Source organism: Somniosus microcephalus, chromosome 1, assembly GCF_052327205.1.
Source record: "Somniosus microcephalus isolate GS21.2 chromosome 1, FLI_Smic_1.0, whole genome shotgun sequence".
Classification (NCBI taxonomy): domain Eukaryota; kingdom Metazoa; phylum Chordata; class Chondrichthyes; order Squaliformes; family Somniosidae; genus Somniosus; species Somniosus microcephalus.
The window spans coordinates 341249395-341270797 of NC_140987.1; the positions used below are offsets into that span (position 1 = coordinate 341249395).

The 21403-nt window shown below is 47.5% G+C and overlaps 1 protein-coding gene across 3 annotated transcripts in view; it reads right to left on the reverse strand.

Annotated features, from left to right (window-relative positions):
- Window positions 1-21403, reverse strand: part of LOC147124941 (connector enhancer of kinase suppressor of ras 2) — a 1271510-nt gene that overhangs the window by 252414 nt on the left and 997693 nt on the right. For all 3 annotated transcript variants that reach the window (XM_085995047.1, XM_085995029.1, XM_085995038.1), the window contains one exon: window positions 6369-6607. In XM_085995047.1, coding sequence (XP_085851173.1) covers window positions 6369-6607 — 239 coding nt within the window. The remainder of the gene's footprint in view (window positions 1-6368; window positions 6608-21403) is intronic.

Here is a 21403-nt window from a genome sequence, read left to right on the forward strand (position 1 = left end):
GTAACTTTCAAAAGGGAATTGGATAAATACTTGAGAAGTATTTATTTGCAGGTCTATGGGGAAAGAGTAGGGGAGTTGGACCAATTGGATAGCTCTTTCAATGAGCTGGCACAGGCATGATGGGCTGAATGGCCTCCTTCAATGCTGTATCATTATTTGATTTTAATATTCTATGAACTTGCATTCATACATCGTCCTTCATGATCTCAGGACATCCCAAAGTGCTTTAGAACCAATGAAGTACTTTTTGAAGAGTAGTCACTGTTGTAATCCAGGAAAATGCGGTAGCCAATTTGCACACTGCAAGATCCCACAAACAACAATGAGAAACATGACCAGATGATCTGTTTTGGCTGTTGCTTGAGGGATAAATATTGGCCTGTAGGAACGGAGGTTCCTAACGAAAAGACTGAGTTCGGCTCAGGCAATCAAAACAACGAACTTTAATGGAACAAAACAGGTTTTAACTGGAAACTGCTGGAATACATCGAATACAGGTCTGCTCTCTTTGAAGGCTCCACGAGGACTGATCCTCTGGTCTGAAAGCTGACGTTATGATGTCATCACGTTCTTCCCGCCATTGGGGAATCACGTGACTAACGGCATGACGTCATCACGTTGAAACCACGCTGTAAATGTCACTAGACATAGTACAGTCAAACAGTGTAATTAAAGGTACAGACACAGGCAGTAACTACATTGCTGTTAAAGGAATTATGTACAATCGCTCTGAGTCCTTTGGTGGCTCCGCCACATGCGCCCCCCCAGAATTGTCTTTAACAGAAAAAGTGAGACGAGGGGGAGGTCTGACAAGTCTGTCTGATCGACTTCGATAACCTGGCAGAGGAAGTTGATGACCGGTGGTCGAGCTGGCAGGCGATTGTGGTTGAGCAGGCGTGGCGAGCATGGTCGAGTTGGCGGGCGGCTTTGGTTGATCTGGCACGGCGGATGCGGGCGGTCGGCCACGTTTCAGCGGTTGAGCGACGACGACTGGGTGGTCCAGGTCCAGGTGAGCCGGCTTCAATCGATCCACCGAAATGTGATCTGGCTTTCCTCCGATGTCGACCGAAAAGGATTTGTCTCCTGGTTCGATGATGCGGAAAGGACCAGTGTAAGGGGGCTTGAGCGGATCCCGGTGAGCGTCGTGGCGGATGAATACATACTCAGCATTCTTCAATTCCACTGGCACATGGGAGATCTGTAAGCCGTGATTTGATGTAGGCACCGGAGCGAAGCATCTGGCCGCTTCCTGGTGGCTAACGAGTTGCTGGGAGGCGGACCATGGCTCTGTGGGAGAAGGGAGGAAATCCCCTGGTACTCGGAGAGGCTGGCCGTAGACGAGTTCAGCTGAGGACGATTGCAGGTCTTCTTTGGGCGCCGTACGAAGACCCAAAAGGACCCATGGAAGTCTGTCCACCCATCCTGCACCTTGAAGACTGGCCCGAAGGGTGGCTTTAAGCGACCTGTGGAATCGCTCACAAAGGCCGTTCGCCTGTGGATGATAGGCGGTGGTGTGATGAAGTTTGGTGCCGAGCCCCTGAGCTACAGCGTTCCAAAGCTCCGAGGAAAATTGTGGCCCACGGTCGGAAGAGATGTCCGCCGGTACCCCGAAACGTGCAACCCAACAGGAGATGAAAGCTCTAGCGACATCTGCCGAAGTGGTGGAAACCAAAGGAATTGCCTCTGGCCACCTAGTGGTGCAGTCCACCATGGTGAGGAGATGAGTATAACCCTGAGAAGGCGGAAGCGGCCCCACAAGGTCCACATGCACGTGGTCGAAACGACGCTCTGGAACAGCGAACGTAGCCACTGGAGCTTTAACATGACGCTGGACCTTGGCCTTCTGGCAGACTACGCAGGTGTTAGCCCAGTCCCGGACATCAAGGTGCATATCTTTCTAGACGAACTTCGCTGACATAAGCCGTTGTGAAGCCTTCATCCCAGGGTGTGACAACCCGTGTATGGCATCAAACACCTTCCGGCGTCATGCGACCGGCATGATAGGTCGGGGAACGCCCATGGAGACGTCGCAAAGGAGCGTGGCGCCTGTGGCCTGGAAAGTGACGTTGGTCACTTGGAAACTAGAGGGGACGGTTCTGTATGATTGGACCTCAGAGTCCGAGGCCTGATCTGCAGCCATGAGGGCGTAGTCGATCCCCAGGTGGACCATCGCACGGGAGAGGCAATCCGCCACCAGGTTGTCTTTACCAGACACATGTTGAATGTCTGTGGTAAATTCGGAAATAAACGTCAAGTGACGTTGTTGACAAGCGGACCACGGTTCGGCGGTCTTGGCCATGGCGAACGTTAGAGGCTTGTGGTGGACAAAAGCCGTGAAGGGACGTCCTTCCAATAAGAACCGGAAATGGCGAATGGCCAGAAAAAGGGCCAGTAACTCCCGATCGAAGCTGCTGTATTTTTTTTCATTTTTCCGCAGTTGACGGCTGAAAAACGCCAGCGGTTGCCACGTGCCATTGACCCACTGCTCTTGCACTGCGCCGATGGTGTAGTCTGACGCGTCCGTGGTAAGGGCGATGGTGGCACCTGGAAGTGGGTGCGCCAGCATGGTTGCGTTGGCCAAAGCGCTCTTGGTGTTGACGAATGCCTGGTCCATCTCGGCTGTCCAGCTGATTGGATCCTTACCGGACTTGCCCTTGAGGGCCCCATACAAGGGTTGCATAAGCTGAGCCGCCTTAGGGACGAAACGGTGATAGAAGTTGACCATCCCCAGGAACTCTTGCAAGGCCTTGACGGTTGGCGGGCGCGGGAAAGAAGTAACCGCTTCCACCTTCGTCATTAAGGGGACGGGGCCATCCGATGTTATGCGGTGTCCCAAGAAATCGATCTGCTGCAGGCCGAACTGGCACTTGGCCGGGTTGATGATTAAACCATGCCGGCTGAGGTGCATAAAGAGGGTACGCAAATGGGAGATGTGCTCTTCCTTGCTAGCACTGGCGATGAGAATGTTGTCAAGGTAGACGAAGATGAAGCTTAGGTCTTGGAGCACAGAGTCCATTAAGCGCTGGAACGCCTGTGCCGCGTTCTTCAAGCCAAACGGCATCCGCAGGAACTCAAAGAGGCCGAAAGGGGTGATGACTGTGGTTTTCGGGACGTCTTGCGGGTGCACGGGATCCTGGTGATACCCCCAGACGAGGTCGACTTTAGAAAAGATAGAATTTTCCGCCAAATGGGCCAAGAAATCCTGAATATGCGGAATCGGGTACCGATCAGGAGTGGTGGCATCGTTCAGGCGTCGGTAGTCACCGCATGGCCGCCAGCCGCCACCCGGTTTCGGAACAAAGTGGAGCGGCGAAGACCAGGGACTATTGGATCGGCGAATGATCCCGAGCCGCTCCATCGTGTCGAACTCCGCTTTCGCAGCCGCGAGCTTGCTGGGTTCGAGCCTTCTAGCCCGCGCATAAACCGGGGGGCCAGTAGTGGCGATATGATGTTCAACACCATGCTTCGTGGCCGAGGAGGAGAAAGTGGGCCTTGTCAGCTCCGGAAACTCTCCGAGGAGCCGAGTGAAGTCATCTGGAGGAGGGAAAGCACAGGCAATAGAGCGTGCCATGGTGGTACCATGGTAGCACGGAATCGAGTGGAAGGTGGCCGCGTTGATCAACCGGTGGTGCCGGGCATCGACGAGGAGGCTGCTGGCACACAGAAAATCCGCCCCTAGGATGGCCTGTGAGACTGTGGCCGTGACGAATTCTCAACAGAAGCGCTGACCGCCGAAACAGACTTGGACCCGCCGCTTTCGGAAAGCTCGAATTGCTGCGCCATTAGCCGCTATGAGGGAAAAACCGTGGTTCCCAGCCTGCATATCGAGCTTCGATGCAGGTAGAATGCTACACTGCGCCCCGGTGTCACAAAGGAAACGTCGACCCGATAGGGAATCGGTGATATAAGGAAGTTTCCCTGTAGATCCGACGGCCATCGCAACCGCGGAGCGCCCGTTAGACCCGGTCCTCCTTCGCCAGGAACGCTGCAGGAGCTTTGTTGTTTTTTGGGCGAAAAATTGCAGGGGGAGCGGCAGCATCGTGCTTTCGCGCCAAAACAGGCGTGGTAGGAGCACCAGCCCGCTGCAGGAGGAGCTGGAACCGCGTCTGTGGGGGATGGGCGCCTCGTGGCCGCGCAGCACTGCTGGGTTACAGTGAAAATCTTATCGGCTTCGGCAGCAAGCTCGGCGCAGTCTGTAATGTCGGATCTGGCTAGCGCAGCCTGTACCTGCTCCGGCATTTGGTAGAGGAAAAGCTCCCGGAAGAGGAAGCATTCCGGTTCGACACCCAAGAGCGTGAGCATTTGGCTCATGAGCGCGGACGGTTTGAAGTCCCCGAGGCCAGGCATCGTGATGAGCCGGCGAGCACGCTCTGACTTCGAGAGCCTGAAAACCTGAAGCAACCGTACCTTTATCGTATCATACTTGCTGTCAGTAGGAGGACTACCGAGGAGGCTGATGATCTGTGAGGCGGTTGCGCTGTCGAGGGCGGAGACCACGTAATAATAACGGGTCTGATCCGCGACGATGTTCCTGATGGCGAACTGGGCTTCAGCCTGGATAAACCAGGCGTCTGGTTGTTGCTCCCAGAACTGTGGCAGTTTCAGAGTCACGCCGTTCGTGTCCATGATGAACCTTCCACAAAAATTGTTCGTAGAAGTCGGGGTCACCAATGTAGGAACGGAGGTTCCTAACGAAAAGACTGAGTTCGGCTCAGGCAATCAAAACAACGAACTTTAATGGAACAAAACAGGTTTTAACTGGAAACTGCTGGAATACATCAACTACAGGTCTGCTCTTTTTGAAGGCTCCACGAGGACTGATCCTCTGGTCTGAAAGCTGATGTCATCACGTTCTTCCCGCCATTGGGGAATCACGTGACTAACGGTATGACATCATCACGTTGAAACCGCGCTGTAAAGGTAACTAGACATAGTACAGTCAAACAGTGTAATTAAAGGTACAAACACAGGCAGTAACTACATTGCTGTTAAAGGAATTATGTACAACCGCTCTGAGTCCTTTGGTGGCTCGACCACAGGCCTATGATTAAAAAGCCACACAGAATGGAAAAAAGGTGAATGTCAGTGCTGAAAAATTTGCCGGAAGTCGCACAAAACAGGAACTGGCATAGAAAGCACTAAAAATAACGGCATGTCAGCAAAAATCACATCCCGTGCAGGGCGATAGTGACAGCAACAAACTCTCAGGCTTCTCACAAAGGTATAAACTCTTAGAATCGACATCTCAGAACTCTCTCAATTGTGCTGTAGCCCTGTAATGCACTGCCAGACATCCTTTATGCTCTGTACAAGGTTAATATCTTGCTGGTTCAGTTTCACTGACAAGCAGATTTGTTGACCCATCTTGTTTAAATAGTGGACTGATTTTTTTCAGAAACCCTTCAGAATGAATTAGAGACTAGGGATTACAGTTGGTGATATTAAAGTTCATATGACTCATCTCTTATTTCAATGAGGTGTTGACCCATTTAAACCAATTAATATCTCAGTTAAAACAATGGAGAGGAAAGTTGTGTGAACATTTGCCCATCACAATAGTAATTCCTAGCCTTTTATTCTTCTGTTAGACGAACATACTTTACAGATATTTCCACAAGTTCTTGAAGGTTCATGTACTGTAACAATTCTGATATTGTTGATACTGTACTAAACTAAGTGCTCGGCATCGAGCTCTTCAGTGAATCACATAAAACACACAACACGAACAACATATCCCACGGAGCACAGAGGAAGACAGGTTTCTGATTGCAATATGATCAGAGTTTTGCATATTTTAAATGTCATGAATCAACCAAACCTTTGCCTGATGATAAAAAGGAAATCTTCAAAGCTCAAATAATACTGATTTAAAAAGCAGCAAATTAAACTACAGTGCAGCCAACAAAGTTACTGAATCACCATTAAAAACCCAAGTTTAGATGCATTTGACACAGATGCCACTGGTCACTGCTGACTGAAGAAGAGTCAGTGAGGATTTGGTGGCACTTTAGTCAGAAAAGAGATGAATTTATATTTGGCAATCTTTGCGTTGGAAGTTAAGTTGGTGCCTAGTATTCCTTTAGGACACTTCTGAGGAACCGAAAATGTAAAACTGTCACTGATCCAAATATTTTCTGTCAAAGCTACTCTCTTAGTTTAAAAGGGTGATTCTTTTACTTTGATTATACATAAATTATACCAAGTTCTTCAGAATATATTTCCAAATGCAAGGCCCACGCACGCTTTGCTAAGCTTCATTAATCAAAACACAACACATATGTTAGACTTGAACCCGAGAAACAAACCGGCTGGGTAATATGCAAATAAAAATAAATGGTAAAGCCAAACAATAGGATTTAATAACTTACGTGGTAGAGCGGCACCGTGTTGCTTTCAGGCAGTGGAAAATTCAAGATATCCTGAGAAGTGGGGTCAAGTCTGACAGGGGCTGTCAGTACAGAGGGACTAATAGGGTAGCTGGGGCTTCCTGGGTTCTTCTTCCTCCTCGATCTCCTGCCTGTGTCTCTCTTGCTGTCCCTCTGTGTCATAGGCTCCTCTTGAATGATCAGAATCTTATCATCACTTAGGTATCGTAGAAGTGAATCCTCTGGGTCAAATGAGGAGAGAACCAGAAAGTAGTAAGTTCATTTGCAAACGCATCGGGGCGCACAAACTTGTGAAACTCTAAGTTGAAGCATCACTTCCTTTAAAAGGTCAGGTAACCACAAGGCAACATCATCGCAGCCCACAACTGTCTGATCTGAGCCGCGTTAGATGCTACCCAATCAAGAAACATTCCATTACAACAAAAAAACAAAGTTATTTTGGAGGCACTGGTAAAGCTTCCAACAAGAAATCAAGTGCAGCTTTAAATCTTCTCATGTTGCCCATGAGAAAACAAAATGTGGTTCACGTGCGGTATGCACAAGTTACGTCCTCAGTTTGGTAACCATTTCCTGCACTGATCATATGGCTAGATGAAAATGTTCTATTTTAGGCACTACTATAACAGTAATGTAGACAATTATATATATTTTTGACAATGAAAAATTAATTACATGAAGAAAATCCTAGATAATATCACAAACTGTGCTCATTTCCAGATTTACAAAGACATTTTCATCCTTATGATATTTCTGCACAGTTCAAAAACAGCACAGGGATCTCCTCTGCTGACATATTCCATGAATGCTTATAGCCTTACATAGAAGCATAGAAACATAGAAGATAGGAGATAGGAGCAGGAGTAGGCCATTCGGCCCCTCGAGCCTGCTCCGCCATTCAATGCGATCATGGCTGATCATCCAAATTCAGTACCCGGTCTCTGTTTTCTCCCCATACCCTTGATCCCTTTAGCCTTAAGAAATATATCCAACTCCTTCTTGAATATATTTAATGAATTGGCCTCTACTGTCTTCTGTGGTAGAGAATTCCACAGGTTCACCACTCTCTGGGTGAAGAAATTCCTCCTAATTTCTGTCCTAAATGGCCTACCCCTTATCCTTAGACTGTGACCCCTGGTTCTGGGCTCCCCAACCATCGGGAAAACCCTTCCTGCATCTAGTCTGTCCAGTCCTGTCAGAATTTTATAAGTTTCAATGAGATCACCTCTCATTCTTCTAAACTCCAGCGAGTACAAGCCCAATCGACCCAATCTCTCCTCATACGTCATTCCTGCCATCCCAGGTATCAGCCTGGTGAATCTTCGCTGAACTCCTTCCATGGCAAAAACATCCTTCCTCAGATAAGGCGACCAAAACTGCACACAATACACCAAGGCCCTGTACAACTGCAGCAAGACATCCTTTTTCCTGTACTCAAACCCTCTCGCTACGAAGGCCAACATACCATTTGCCTTCTTAACCGCCTGCTGCACCTGCATGCTTACCTTCAGCAACTGGTGCACAAGGACACCCAGGTCTCGTTGCACTTCCCCTTCTCCCAATCTATTGCCATTCAGATAATAATCTGCCTTCCTGTTTTTGCCACCAAAGTGGATAACCTCACATTTATCCACATTATATTGCATCTGCCATGCTTCTGCCCAATCACCCAACCTGTCCAAATCATCCTGGAGTTTCTCGGCATCCTCCTCACAGCACACACGCCCACCCAGCTTTGTGTCGTCTGCAAATTTGGAGATATTACATCTAGTTCCCTTGTCTAGATCATTAATATATATTGTGAATAGCTGAGGTCCAAGGACCGATCCCTGCGGTACCCCACCAGTCACTGCCTGCCACTCGGAAAAAGACCCGTTTATTCCAACTCTTTGCTTTCTGTCTGCCAACCAGTTCTCCATCCAAGTCAATACCTTGCCCCCAATCCCATGTGCCTTAACTTTACACGCTAATCTCTTATGCGGGACCTTATCGAAAGCCTTCTGAAAGTCCAAATACACCACATCCACTGGTTCTCCCTTATCAATTTTACCAGTTACATCCTCAAAAAATTCCAGTAGATTAGTCAAGCACGATTTACCTTTTGTAAATCCATGTTGACTTTGTCCGATCCTGTCACTGTTTTCCAAGTGCTCCGCTATTACATCTTTTATAATGGACTCTTGCATTTTCCCCACTACCGATGTCAGGCTTACTGGTCTGTAATTCCCCGTTTTCTCTCTACCACCTTTTTTGAATAGTGGGGTAACATTAGCTACCCTCCAATCCATGGGTACTGTTCCAGATTCCATCGAATGTTGGAAGATGATCAGCAATTCATCTACTATTTCTAGGGCCAGTTCCTTAAGTACCCTAGGATGTAGATTATCAGGCCCTGAGGATTTATCGGCCTTCAATCCCATCAATTTCCCTACAAATACTGATTTCTTTCAGTTCCTCCCTTTCATCAGACCCTATGTTCCCCGACATCTCTGGGAGGTTATTTGTGTCCTCCTTTGTGAAGATAGAACCAAAATATGAAGTTAATTGGTCTGCCATTTCTTTGTTCCCCATTATAAATTCCCCTGATTCTGACTGCAAGGGACCTACGCTTGACTTCACCAATCTTTTTCTCTTCACATATCTATAAAAGCTTTTAAAGTCAGTTTTTATGTTCCCTGCAAGCTTACTCTCATATTCTATTTTCCCCTTCTTAATTAATCCCTTTGTCCTCCTTTGTTGAATCCTAAACTGCTCCCAATCCTCAGGTTTACTGCGTTTTCTGGCCAATTTATATGTCCACTCCTTGGATCTTATGCTATCCCTAATTTCCCTTGTTAGCCACGGTTGAGTCACCTTTTTTATTTTATTTTTATGCCAAACTGGGATGAACAAATTCTGTAGTTCATCCATGCGGTCTTTGAATGTTTGCCATTGCCTATTCACCGCCAACCCTTTGAGTGACATTCCCCAATCAATCCTACCCAACTCGCGCCTCAGACCATCGTAGTTTCCATAATTTAAATTCAGGGCCCTAGTCTCTGAGTCAACTACTTCATTCTCCATCTTAATGAAGAATTCGATCATATTATGATCGCTCCGACCCAAGGGGCCTCGTACAACAAGATTGCTAATTAATCCTTTCTCGTTACATAATACCCAGTCTAAGATGGCCTGATCTCTGGTTGGTTCCTCTACATATTGGTCCAGGAAACCATCCCGTAAACACTCCAGGAATGCCTCCTCCACAGTATTGTTACTAATTTGGTTAGCCCAATCTATATGTAGATTAAAGTCACCCATGATGACTGCTGTGCCCTTATTGCACGCTTCTCTAATTTCCCTTTTAATGCCATCCCCAACCTCCGCATTACTGTTTGGAGGTCTATATACCACTCCCACTAACAGTTTCTGCCCCTTGGTATTTCTCAGTTCTACCCATACAGATTCACATAGCTGCAGCACGGAGCATCACCACAGATCACCACATTAACTGAGTGGATCGTGAACAGAGTGGGAAGTTTAGAATTTGGAGAGAGTAGAAATTTGCTGTAGTGGGGAAGGAGGTGATTCTTTTTGCCTTTAACACATGTAGTGGTTTGTGTAAGCTCGAGCCATTAAGTATTTAAAATTTTGTTCAGTGTTTTAGCACTTAGTGCAAGTTAGTATGTAAAAAAAGCAAACAAAAAACCTTAAAACAGACTAAAAGGTAATTACCTATAAATAAATATAGACTAAGATAAAGTAAGGACCTAAGACAAAGAACTAAGATAGCTAAACCGCGTTTCAAAAAGCGTGAGATTTTCCAGTAGTGCCCAATCGGCTGGGTAAACAACTCCTGACCCAGTGACGTCACATGACAACAGGCTGGTGATTGGTTGGTGAGAAATACATTTTTTTGCTCTTGGGTGAGTAAACAGTAAGTCATTTATTCTTTTTTAACAAAAGCAGTCTACCTATTTTTAATTCAGGCTATCAAGAAACAAATAAATAAAAAAGACTAGAGAGGGTAGGGCAGGCTGTGTGTCGGACTGTAGTATATGGGAGTTTGTGGACAGCGAGACTGTCCCAGATTTCCACATCTGCAGGAAATGTCTCTGCCTTCAGTCACTCCGGCTCAGGGTCAGTAAACTGGAGTGCGAGTTAGAGACATTCCAAAACATAAGGGAGGGGGGAGAATTTCTGCATAGTTTTATCCAGAACACAGTCACACTCCAGAGGAAAGCACAATTTCAGGAAGGGAAGGTGTGACTGTCAGGGAGCTAGGTAGTGGGGACTTAGGAGAGGTTGAGATGGAGGTCCTGCAGACACTGGTCCTGTCCAACAGGTACGATGTACTTGCTATCTGTGAGGAGAAGGAGAAAGACTGCAGGAAGGACAGTGCAGGTGATGTGCCTCAATAATTCCGAGACTCGATGTTAGCGAAACAAAACAAGGCTTTTATTAACTTAGAACGTAACACGTAAGAGAGAGAGAGATGTCTTCCTTCTGCAGACTGAGGCCAGACTGAGCTAGCTTACAAAAGGGGCCAGGTATGGGCGGAGCCCTACACACACAGCACATTCCAGCACATTCCAATAAACAATACAATGAGGACTGGGGGAAGGGAAATGACACTGAAACCGACCACAGTCACAGGCCGTGATGAATGGAATATTTCATCACATTCACCCCTTCTATAGATTTAGTCTGTTCGGGGGTTTGATAGTCCTCTGCGACCGACGTGGCTGTTGTGGTGCCGCGGGTGTCGGCTGGGTGTCCCCGGTAGTCTCCTGGGTCTCTGCCGGGGGTGCCGCCAGGGTTGTTGAAGGGGTAGTTGGTGGGGGTGCCGTTGGTCGATGTTCTTCCGGGGGTGATGAAAGAGTGGTGGGTGGGTAAGAGTTGCTGTGATCGTTGTTGCTGCTATTGCCGTGGTTGTTGTCGATGCCGGCTGGGGCGACGTCTTTTATGGACACGGTGTCCTCCCTTCCGTCGGCGTGCCGGACATATGCGTATTGGGGGTTGGCGTGGAGTAGGTGTACTGGCTCCACGAGAGGGTCCGTCTTGTAGCCCCTCACATGCCTTCGCACGAGTACCGGACCTGGGGTGGAGAGCCATGACGGCATGGATACGCCTGAGGTGGATTTCCGGGGAAAGACAAACATTCGTTCATGAGGCGTGGCATTAGTGGCCGTACACAATAGCGACCGTATCAAATGGAGCACATCCGAGAGGACTTCCTGCCAGCGGGAGATAGGGAGGCCCTTGGTCCTTAGAGCTAGAGTGACTGCTTTCCACACTGTCCCGTTCTCTCGCTCCACTTGGCCGTTACCCCGGGGGTTGTAGCTGGTGGTACGGCTCGTGGCGATCCCCTTGGACAGCATGTACTGGCGTAGCTCTTCACTCATGAAGGACGCCCCCCTATCCGTATGGATGTAGCTCGGCATACCGAACAGGCAGAACAGGCTGTTGAGGCATTTAATGACCGTGGCGCTGGTCATGTCTGGGCAGGGGAAGGCGAATGGGAACCGGGAGTATTCGTCCACAATGTTCAGGAAGTAAACATTGCGGTCGACGGACGGGAGGGGGCCCTTGAAATCTAAGCTGAGCCGCTCAAAGGGCCGTGTAGCTTTGATTAAGTGGGCTCTATCTGGGCGGTAGAACCGAGGCTTGCACTCAGCGCAAGTGCGGCAGTTCCTGGTCAGAGACCGAACTTCCTCAATCGAGTAGGGTAAGTTACGGGACTTTATGAAGTGGAACAGCCGCGTGACCCCTGGGTGGCAGAGGTCATTGTGGAGGGTCTGTAGCCGATCCCCGGTGGCGCTGGCACACATCCCTCGTGAGAGGGCATCAGGGAATTCGTTAAGGGCCCCTGGCCGGTAAATGATGTCGTACTTGGAGGTGGAGAGCTCGATCCGCCACCTAAGAATCTTATCATTTTTAATCTTCCCCCTCTGTTTATTATTGAACATAAACGCTACCGACCGCTGGTCGGTAAGTAGGGTGAAGCGTTTGCCGGCTAGGTAGTGGCGCACTGCCTCCACGATGGCTTGGGCCTCCTTTTCCACGGAGGAGTGTCTGATCTCGGGCCCTTGGAGGGTCCTCGAGAAGAAAGCTACGGGCCGCCCCGCCTGGTTGAGGGTGGCCGCCAAGGCGAAGTCAGACGCATCACTTTCCACTTGAAATGGAGTGTTCTCGTCCACTGCCTGTAGCGTGGCCCACTCAATATCCTGCTTAATGCTTTTGAAGGCGGCGTGGGCCTCAGCAGAGAGCGGAAAAGAGGATGCTTTCAAGAGGGGGTGGGCTTTGTCGGAGTAGTTGGGGACCCATTGGGAATAATAAGAAAATAACCCCAGGCACCTTTTCAGGGCTTTGGGAGTGTTGGGCAGGTGCAGCTCCCGTAGGGGGCGCAATCGGTCGGGGTCTGGTCCGATTTCCCCATTCTCCACCACGCTGCCTAGTATGCAGAGGCGCATGGTGTTGAAAACGCACTTGTCCTCGTTGTAGGTGAGGTTGAGTTTTTGTGCGGTTTCCAGGAACCTCTCGAGGTTCGAGTCGTGATCCTGTTGATTGTGGCCGCAGATGGTGACGTTGTCGAGGTAGGGGAAGGTTGCCTGCAAGTGGTGGTCATCGACCATGCGGTCCATCTCCCTCTGAAAAACCGAGACCCCATTCGTCACCCCAAAGGGGACTCTGAGGAATTGGTAGAGGCGTCCGTTCGCCTCGAAGGCGGTGTACGGGCGGTCCTCTGGTCTGATAGGGAGCTGGTGGTACGCTGACTTGAGGTCGATGGTGGAGAACACCCGGTATTGGGCGATTTGGTTCACCATTTCTGATATGCGGGGTAGCGGGTAGGCGTCTAGTTGGGTGTACCTGTTGATCGTTTGACTATAGTCGATCACCATCCGTTTCTTCTCGCTACCCCTTACCACTACCACTTGGGCGCGCCACGGGCTGTTGCTGCGTTCAATAATGCGCTCTTTCAGGAGCCTGTCTACCTCGGTCGCGATAAACCGCCTGTCCTCCCAGCTGTACCTCCTGCTTTTGGTCGCTATTGGCCGGCAGTTAGGGGTAAGGTTCGCGAATAGCGAAGGCGGCTTTACCTTCAGGGTAGCCAGACCGCACACTGTGAGGGGCGGCTGGGACCCACCGTACTTGAGCGTGATGCTTTGGTGGTTGCACTGGAAATCCAGGCCCAAGATTACGCTCGCACATAGGTTCTTCATGATTAATACTTTAAAATTATCGTATACAGTTCCGTTAACGCCCAATTGTACCGTGCAGTAACCCAGAATGGTCGATGTCTGGGTTTTATCAGCCATAGAGATGGTACCTTGAGCAGGGACCACCTTTAGGGAGAGTTGCTGTGCCAGTTCAGGGTGGATAAAACTCTCCGTGCTTCCACTGTCAATTAAACATTTAACCCGGCACCCGTTTACCTCGATGTCCACCATTGATTTGGATAGCGGGTGCGGCCTGGTCTGGTCCACTGTGACCGATGCCACTGTAGGGCTCTGATCGATACAAGATGGCGTCCACGCTGTCTGCTCATAAGATGGCGGACCCCACGAGGTTGGGCAAGATGGCGTCCAAGATGGCCGCTCCCATGGCGCAAACGCGGCGGTGGCGGGTTTTCCGGCGGTTGGTTTTCCGGCGGGGTTCCCTCTGCACACCTTCCCGAAGTGCCCCTTCTTACCGCACTTAAAGCAGGTGGTGCCTTTCGCCGGGCACAGGTTTCTGGTGTGTTTTGGCTGCCCGCAGAAGTAGCAGTTGGGTCCCTGACGCGTCGCGGCTGTCGTAGGGCTTCTGGGGGGAGAGCGGGGCCCCGCCGGTGTCGGGCTGCCGGGCGGGGAAGATGCCTTCCAAGATGGCGGCGCCCTCGGTGCACATGTGGCGGCGTGGACGGCGCGGGCTGAAGAGTAGGCGTCCGAGTTTCTCTGGGCCACATCCAGGGATCGCACGGTGTCTGCAGCCTGTTTCAGGTCCAACCCCGTTTTTTCCAGCAGTCTTTGCCGGATGTAAGTGGAGCTGAGGCCTGTGATAAAGGCATCGCGAACAAGCTCGTCAGTGTACACTGCGGCTTTTACATCTCGGCACTTGCAGTCTTTGCCAAGCATTTTCAGGGTGCTTAGGAACTCCTCCACCGATTCCCCAGGTCGCTGTGCGCGAGTAGCGAGCAGATGCCTAGCATACACCTCATTCGTAGGCTGCTGGTAATGCGCCTTTAAGATGTCGCAGGCGGCCAGGTACGTATCGGCGTCTTGGATGAGGGGGTAAACCCGGTGGCTTACCCAATTCCGCAGAATTCCGAGTCTCATCCTCGCAGCGTCCGTAGCATCTTTGACGGCTGCGGAATTGTCCAGGAAGAATTCCATACACTCAAACCAGTGTCCGAAGCGTGCTGATGCGTCCGGAGCATGTTGATCCAAATCCAAACGTTCGGGTTTCAGGAGTTGATCCATAGTGTTGAAAAATAAGTTAATAAAATTGATGTGCCTCAATAATTCCGAGACTCGATGTTAGCGAAACAAAACAAGGCTTTTATTAACTTAGAACGTAACACGTAAGAGAGAGAGAGATATCTTCCTTCTGGAGACTGAGGCCAGACTGAGCTAGCTTACAAAAGGGGCCAGGTATGGGCGGAGCCCTACACACACAGCACATTCCAGCACATTCCAATAAACAATACAATGAGGACTGGGGGAAGGGAAATGACACTGAAACCGACCACAGTCACAGGCCGTGATGAATGGAATATTTCATCACAGTAGGATTCGCAAAATCCAGGAAAATACAGCCTACATTTTAAAACCCCTGAAATGGCCACATTTTTAAGAGCACAAGATGGAGTCGGCAGATCACATGACTCATTTCAGAAGGACATACCACTGCAATACCTTAAAGAAACCTGAGTCACCACCGATTGGAAAATTCCAGACTGACTGCAATTGATATGGTAATAAAGGTAGCAGCAGTAACGAAGTCAAAAACAAAGGACTTGCACTTGAAAAGGTCATGTTAATCGCCAGATAACTGTAAACCCATCACTGAAATCACAGAGCACAGACAAGACCCATTATCTGCATCAAACTCAGCGGGACACGGGACATAACCCATCAGTTTGGTTTCGGCCACGATTAAAGTCGTTAAACTAAAGTACCAGCTTTTGTCAAAGTAGCCGGCCCAAAACTTTGACAAAAGAAAACCCCTGATTTGGCGCCAAAGATAAGGGCAAGGTAACGGTATAACTGTTGGGGGAAAATCGACGGGCAGAAGGTACGATCGGAGGCAGAGAACAACGAGAGGTTAAGGTTAAGTTGAACGGTTCGAGTGGAGAGGTCCGATTAGGAGGTTCGATTACGGTTCGAGGAGCACGGAGGTTCTACAAGTTCGAGCAAGAGAGCAGGTTCAGGAGCCCGTCCCAGAAGGAAGATCAATCGGGAATCCCGGAAGCTACAGGAGCACCAAGGTTGAGGACAGTTTTAAAACCCTGGTGAGCATAGAGGCCCAACTCCACCTAGCTGACCTAGTAGAGGGATACTTTAGAGACGGGAGGGTTTTAATATTAAGGGCTTTGTAATCGGGAGTGTTATTTATCCTTTGTTGTACCGCGCGCTTTCCCCACCCCCGTTTTATTATACCGCAGCTAATGAATTGATGTATTTTAAGATAGTCAAAGTAATTCTTGTGTGTTAAATTTTAGTTCCCATTGGGAGGCGTGTTAATGATTTTGTCTGTGTTGTTTCTTTGTTCCCTGTGTTTTTATTCTCCTTATAAATAAAGAAATCATTAATTTTAAAACCTACCTTGTCTCACCTGATCCATTTGTCTTCCGAGTCACAAGTTGGGCCAACACATCAAGGTAGTCTGGCAATAAGTCCAGTGTCTAGAATCAGTGAGGGGGGAGCGCTTCGAAACCGCTCACGAGCAGTGTGAAATCAAGAATCGATCTCGCACACCACAAGCTCGTTAAAAAGACCCCTTGCAACAGCCACAATACAGACCAAGGCACCGTGGCTCAGAAGGCTGTCCGGAGGGTGGGGGGCGGGGGGGATGCAGAAGAGCAGAATAGAAATGCGGTAGTGATAGGAGATTCTATAATTAGGGGGATAGGAGTCCTGAAGGGTTTGTTGCTTACTCGGTGCCAGGGTAAGGGATATCTTGAGGTGGTTGGAGAGGAATTTGGAAAGGGAGGGGGAAAATCCAGTTGTTATGATCCATGTCAGAACAAACGACATAGGCAGTAACAGTCCTGCTGAGCAAGTATCAGGAGTTAGGAGCATTATTAAAAAGCAGGACCTCGAGGGTAATAATCTCTGGATTACTGCCCAAGCCACATGCAAATTGGCATAGAGACAGACAAATCAGCAGAATTAACACATGGCTAAAGGGCTGGTGTGAGAAAGAGGGATTCCTTTTCATGGGACACTGACACCAGTACTGGGGCAGGAAGGAACTGTACCGATGGGATGAGCTCCACCTGAACTGGAATAGGACCAGTGTCCTAGCAGAAAGAAAAGAAAAAACTTGCATTTATATAGTGTCTTTCATGACCAACGGACATCCCAAAGTGCTTTACAGCCAATGCAGTACTTTTTGAAGTGTAGTCACTGTTGTAATGTAGGAAATAGGGAGGTAGCAAGGACTTTAGACTAGTAAGATTGGGGGCGGGGGGCAGGGTGGAAGGGATCTAAATGAAATGAAACAAGCCTAAATATGAACAAAACAGGAGAGTGTAGGACAGACCAAAGTAAGGGAGGACATAGATGGCCAGGGAATAAATAGAGTTATAGAACAGAAGTGTAAAAAGATGGTCAAAATAAAATGAGAGGAACTGCTATTAAAAATGAGTTAAACTGTCTGTACAGCAATACGCACAGAGTCCGTTGCAAAAAAGTGGAACTGGAGGCAATAATACGTTGTGAGGAACCAGATATAATAGGGATTACTGAGACATGGCTACAGAAAAATATGGACTGTGAATTAAACACTGCAGGGTATAACATATTTAGAAAAGATAGAGAGGGAAAAAGGGGAGGTGGAGTAGCTGTACTTATTAGAGGTAACATAATGGCAATAGAAAAAGGTGACGCAGCCATCAGTTAGACAGAAAAATAATCCATATGGATAGAGATAAAAGATAAAAGGATCAATCACATAATAAGGGTAGTCTACAGACCACCTAATAGTGGAAGGGGGAGGGTGGAGTGAAAGAACAAATCTGCAAACAAATTAGGGAAATGAGCAAAAAACATAGAAAAATAATCATGGGGGATTTCAACTACCCTGAATTAATTGGCCAGAAGAGGTAAGTAAAGGGGATAAGGAAATGGAGTTCCTACAGTGTGTACAGGATGCCTTTCTAACCCAGTATGTAAGAAGCCCACAAGGGATGATTTGCTGCTGGATTTAGTAATGATCAATGAACCAGAGCAGATAAAAGAAGTAAAAGTAGGGGAACATCTAGGCAATAGTGACCATAATATAATACGCTTTAAGATAATAATTGAGAAAGACATATGCATGAGAAAGACCAGGGTAATAGATTGAAGAAAAGCCGATTTCGAGGGGCTGAGAATAGAATTTGGGAAAATAAAATGGACACCAATGTTGGTAAACAATGATGTAGAAGAGCAATGGGAAACATTTAAAATGGTGTTCAACAGAGTCCATGAAAAATATATTCTGCTAAAAAACAAGAACAATCTAAACACTATTGAGACACCATGGATGAATAAAGACATAAAGGAAACATTGGGGGTAAGGAAAGCGGCATACACTAAGTACATGGACAGCAAGGGAGAGCATGACAAGGGAGAATACATAGAGATTAGGAGAGAAGTCAAAAAAACAATTAGGAAGGCAAAGAGGAACTATGAAATTAAATTATCAAGGAACATAAAACAAAATAGTAAAATATTCTAAAGGCACATAAATTAAAAAAAAGGAAAGTCGGGATGGGAATATGGCCACTAAGGGATGGACAGGATAAAATCACAGGCAGCGATAGCGAAATGATAGAAATATTAAATAATTACTTTACTTCAGTATTTACCAAGGAGACAGATCAGGTGGACATGACATAAGAAGATGAGATTAGAAATGATATGACTCCATTTAAAATAAAGAGGAGAAATATTGTCGTGATAGCCGTGGCTCAGTTGGTAGCACTCTGAGTCAGAAGGTGGTGAGTTTAAGTCCCACTCCAGAGACTTGAGCACAAAAATCTATGCTGTCACTCCAAAGTAGTACTGAAGGAATGCTGCCCTGTCGGAGGTGCCGTCGTTCGAAGAAGACATTAAACCGAGGCCCTGTCTGCTCTCTCAGGTGGACGCAAAAGAAGAGCAGGGGAGTTATCCCCAGTGTTCTGGCCAATATTTATCCCTCAATCAACATTAAAAAACAGATTATCTGGTCATTATCACATTTCTGTTTGTGGCAGCTTGCTGTGCGCAAATTGGCTGACATGTTTCCTACATTACAACAGTGACTACACTTCAAAAGTACTTCATTGGCTGTAAATCGCTTTGGGACATCCTGAGGTTGTAGCAGGTGCTATATAATGCAAGTGTTTTTTTACTTTTAATAAACTAATCAAGCTCAAGGATAAAACCCCTGGATTGCATCCGCACATTTTGAAAGAATCTAGAGAAGAGATAGCCAAGGCTGTATTACACATATTTAATAATTTGTTAGAAAAAGGTGGAGTGCCAGAGGACAGGTGGATAGCTAACATTATTATACCTATATTTAAGAAGGGAGATAGAACATGTCCAGGGAACTACAGACCAGTCAGCTTAACATCGGGGATAGGAAAAATAATGGAATCCCTACTAAAAGAAAAAAATAGAAAAACATCTAGAAACCAAAAATGTAATAATGAATAATCAGCATGGATTTCAAAAGGAAAAGTTTTGCTTGACCAACCTCAATGAGTTCTTTGAAGAGGTAATAGAGAGAGTAGACATGGGAAACGCAGTAGATGTAATTCATCTATATTTCCAAAAGGCCTTCAATAAGGTGCCACATAATAGACTAATGAATAAGGTCAGAGCATACAGATTTAGGGCACAAGTAGCAGAATAGATTGCTTGCTGGCTGCAAGACAGAAAACAGAGAGTAGGGGTAAAGGGTAGCTATTCAGACTGGCAGAACGTGGAAAGTGGGGTCCCATGAGGATCAGTGCTGGGATCACTGTTGTTCACAATTTATATTAATGATTTAGACTTTGGAATCAAAATCACAATTTCTAAATTTGCGGATGATACCAAATTGGGGGAGTTAATACTGAGGACGACTGGATCAAATTATTAGAAGACATGAATGAACTTGCAGAATGGGTATATAATTGGCAAATGAATTTCAACACAGATAAGTGAGGTATTATATTTTGGTAAGAAAAAGGAGGTGGTCACATATTACTTGGAAAAAAGGAATCTACATGGGGTAGAGAAGAAAAGGGATCTGGGATTACAAATACACAAATCACTGAAAGTAGTGACATAAGGCCATAAAGAAGCAAACCAAGCACAAGGGTTTATTTCTAGAGGGATAGAATTGAAAAGTAGAGAATTTATGTTAAACTTGTAATGAACCTTGGTTAGACCACACTTAGAGTACTGTGTACAGTTCAGGTCATCATATTATAAAAAGGATATAGAGGCACTGGAGAGGGTGCAAAAACAATTTACAAGGATGACACCAGAAATGCGAGGCTATACCTATCAGGAAAGGATGAACAGGCTGGGTCTCTTTTCTCTTGAAAAGAGAGGGCTCAGGGGTGACCTAATAGGGGTCTTTAAAATTCTGAAAGGTTTCGATAGAGTAGAGAGAGAGTGTTTCCACTTGTGGGGAAGAGCAAAACTCGAGTCCATCAATCAGTGTTCCCTGTAAGGTGCGCAGCTGCGTGGTCGCGCACTTCTCCAGGGAACCCGAGCAGCCGACTTGGTGGCATTTCAATGTAAAAATCGCGCATGCGCAGTATTTTGAATGGCCTGCGCAGTCCCTTAAAGGGGCTGTGCAGGGCCAAAAGAAAATTACAGGGAACATAGCCATCAATATAAGATAGTCACCAAGAAATCAAATAGGGAAATCAGTGGTGAGAATATGGAACTCACTACCACAGGGAATGGTTGAGGTGAATAGTATAGGCGCATGGGAACGCCATCATTGCCAAGCGAGAAAGTTCCAGGATTTTGACCCAGCGATGCTAAGGGAATGGAGGTATATTTCCAAGTCAGGATGGTGTGTAACTTGGAGGAGAACTTGCAGGTGATTGCATTCCCATGCGCCTGCTGCCCTTGTCCTTCTAGGTGGTAGAGGTCGCGGGTTTGGGAGGTGCTGTCAAAGAAGCCTTGGTGAGTTGCTGCAGTGCATCTTGTAGATGGTACACAGCCTTTGACCTACTCTTGTAGTCACAGTATGTAGGTGGCTGGTCCAGTTAAGTTTCTTGTCAGGATGTTGATGGTGGGGGATTCGGCGATGGTAATGCCGTTGAATGTCGAGGGGCAGTGGTTAGACTCTCACTTGTTGGCGATAGTCATTGCCTGGCACTTGTGTGACGCGAATGTTACTTGCCACTTATCAACCCAAGCCTGAATGTTGTCCAGGTCTTGTTGCATGCGGGCATGGGCTGCTTCATTATCTGAGACGTTGCAAATGGAACTGAACATTGTGCAATCATCAGCGAACATCCTCACTTCTGTTCTTATGATGGAGGGAAGGTCATTGATGAAGCAGCTGAAGATGGTTGGGCCTAGGACACTGCACTGAGGAACTCCTGCAGCTATATCCTGGGGCTGAGATGATTGCCCTCCAACAATCATCTTCCTTTGTGCTAGGTATGACTCCAGCCAGTGCAAAGTTCTCCCCTGATTCCCTTTGATTTCTATTTCAGTAGGGCTCCTTGATGCCACACTTGGTCAAATGCTACCTTGATGTCAAGGGCAGTCACTTTCACCTCACCACTGGAATTTAGCTCTTTTGTCCATGTTTGGACCAAGGCTGTAATGAGGTCGGGAGCCGAATGGTCCTGGCGGAACACA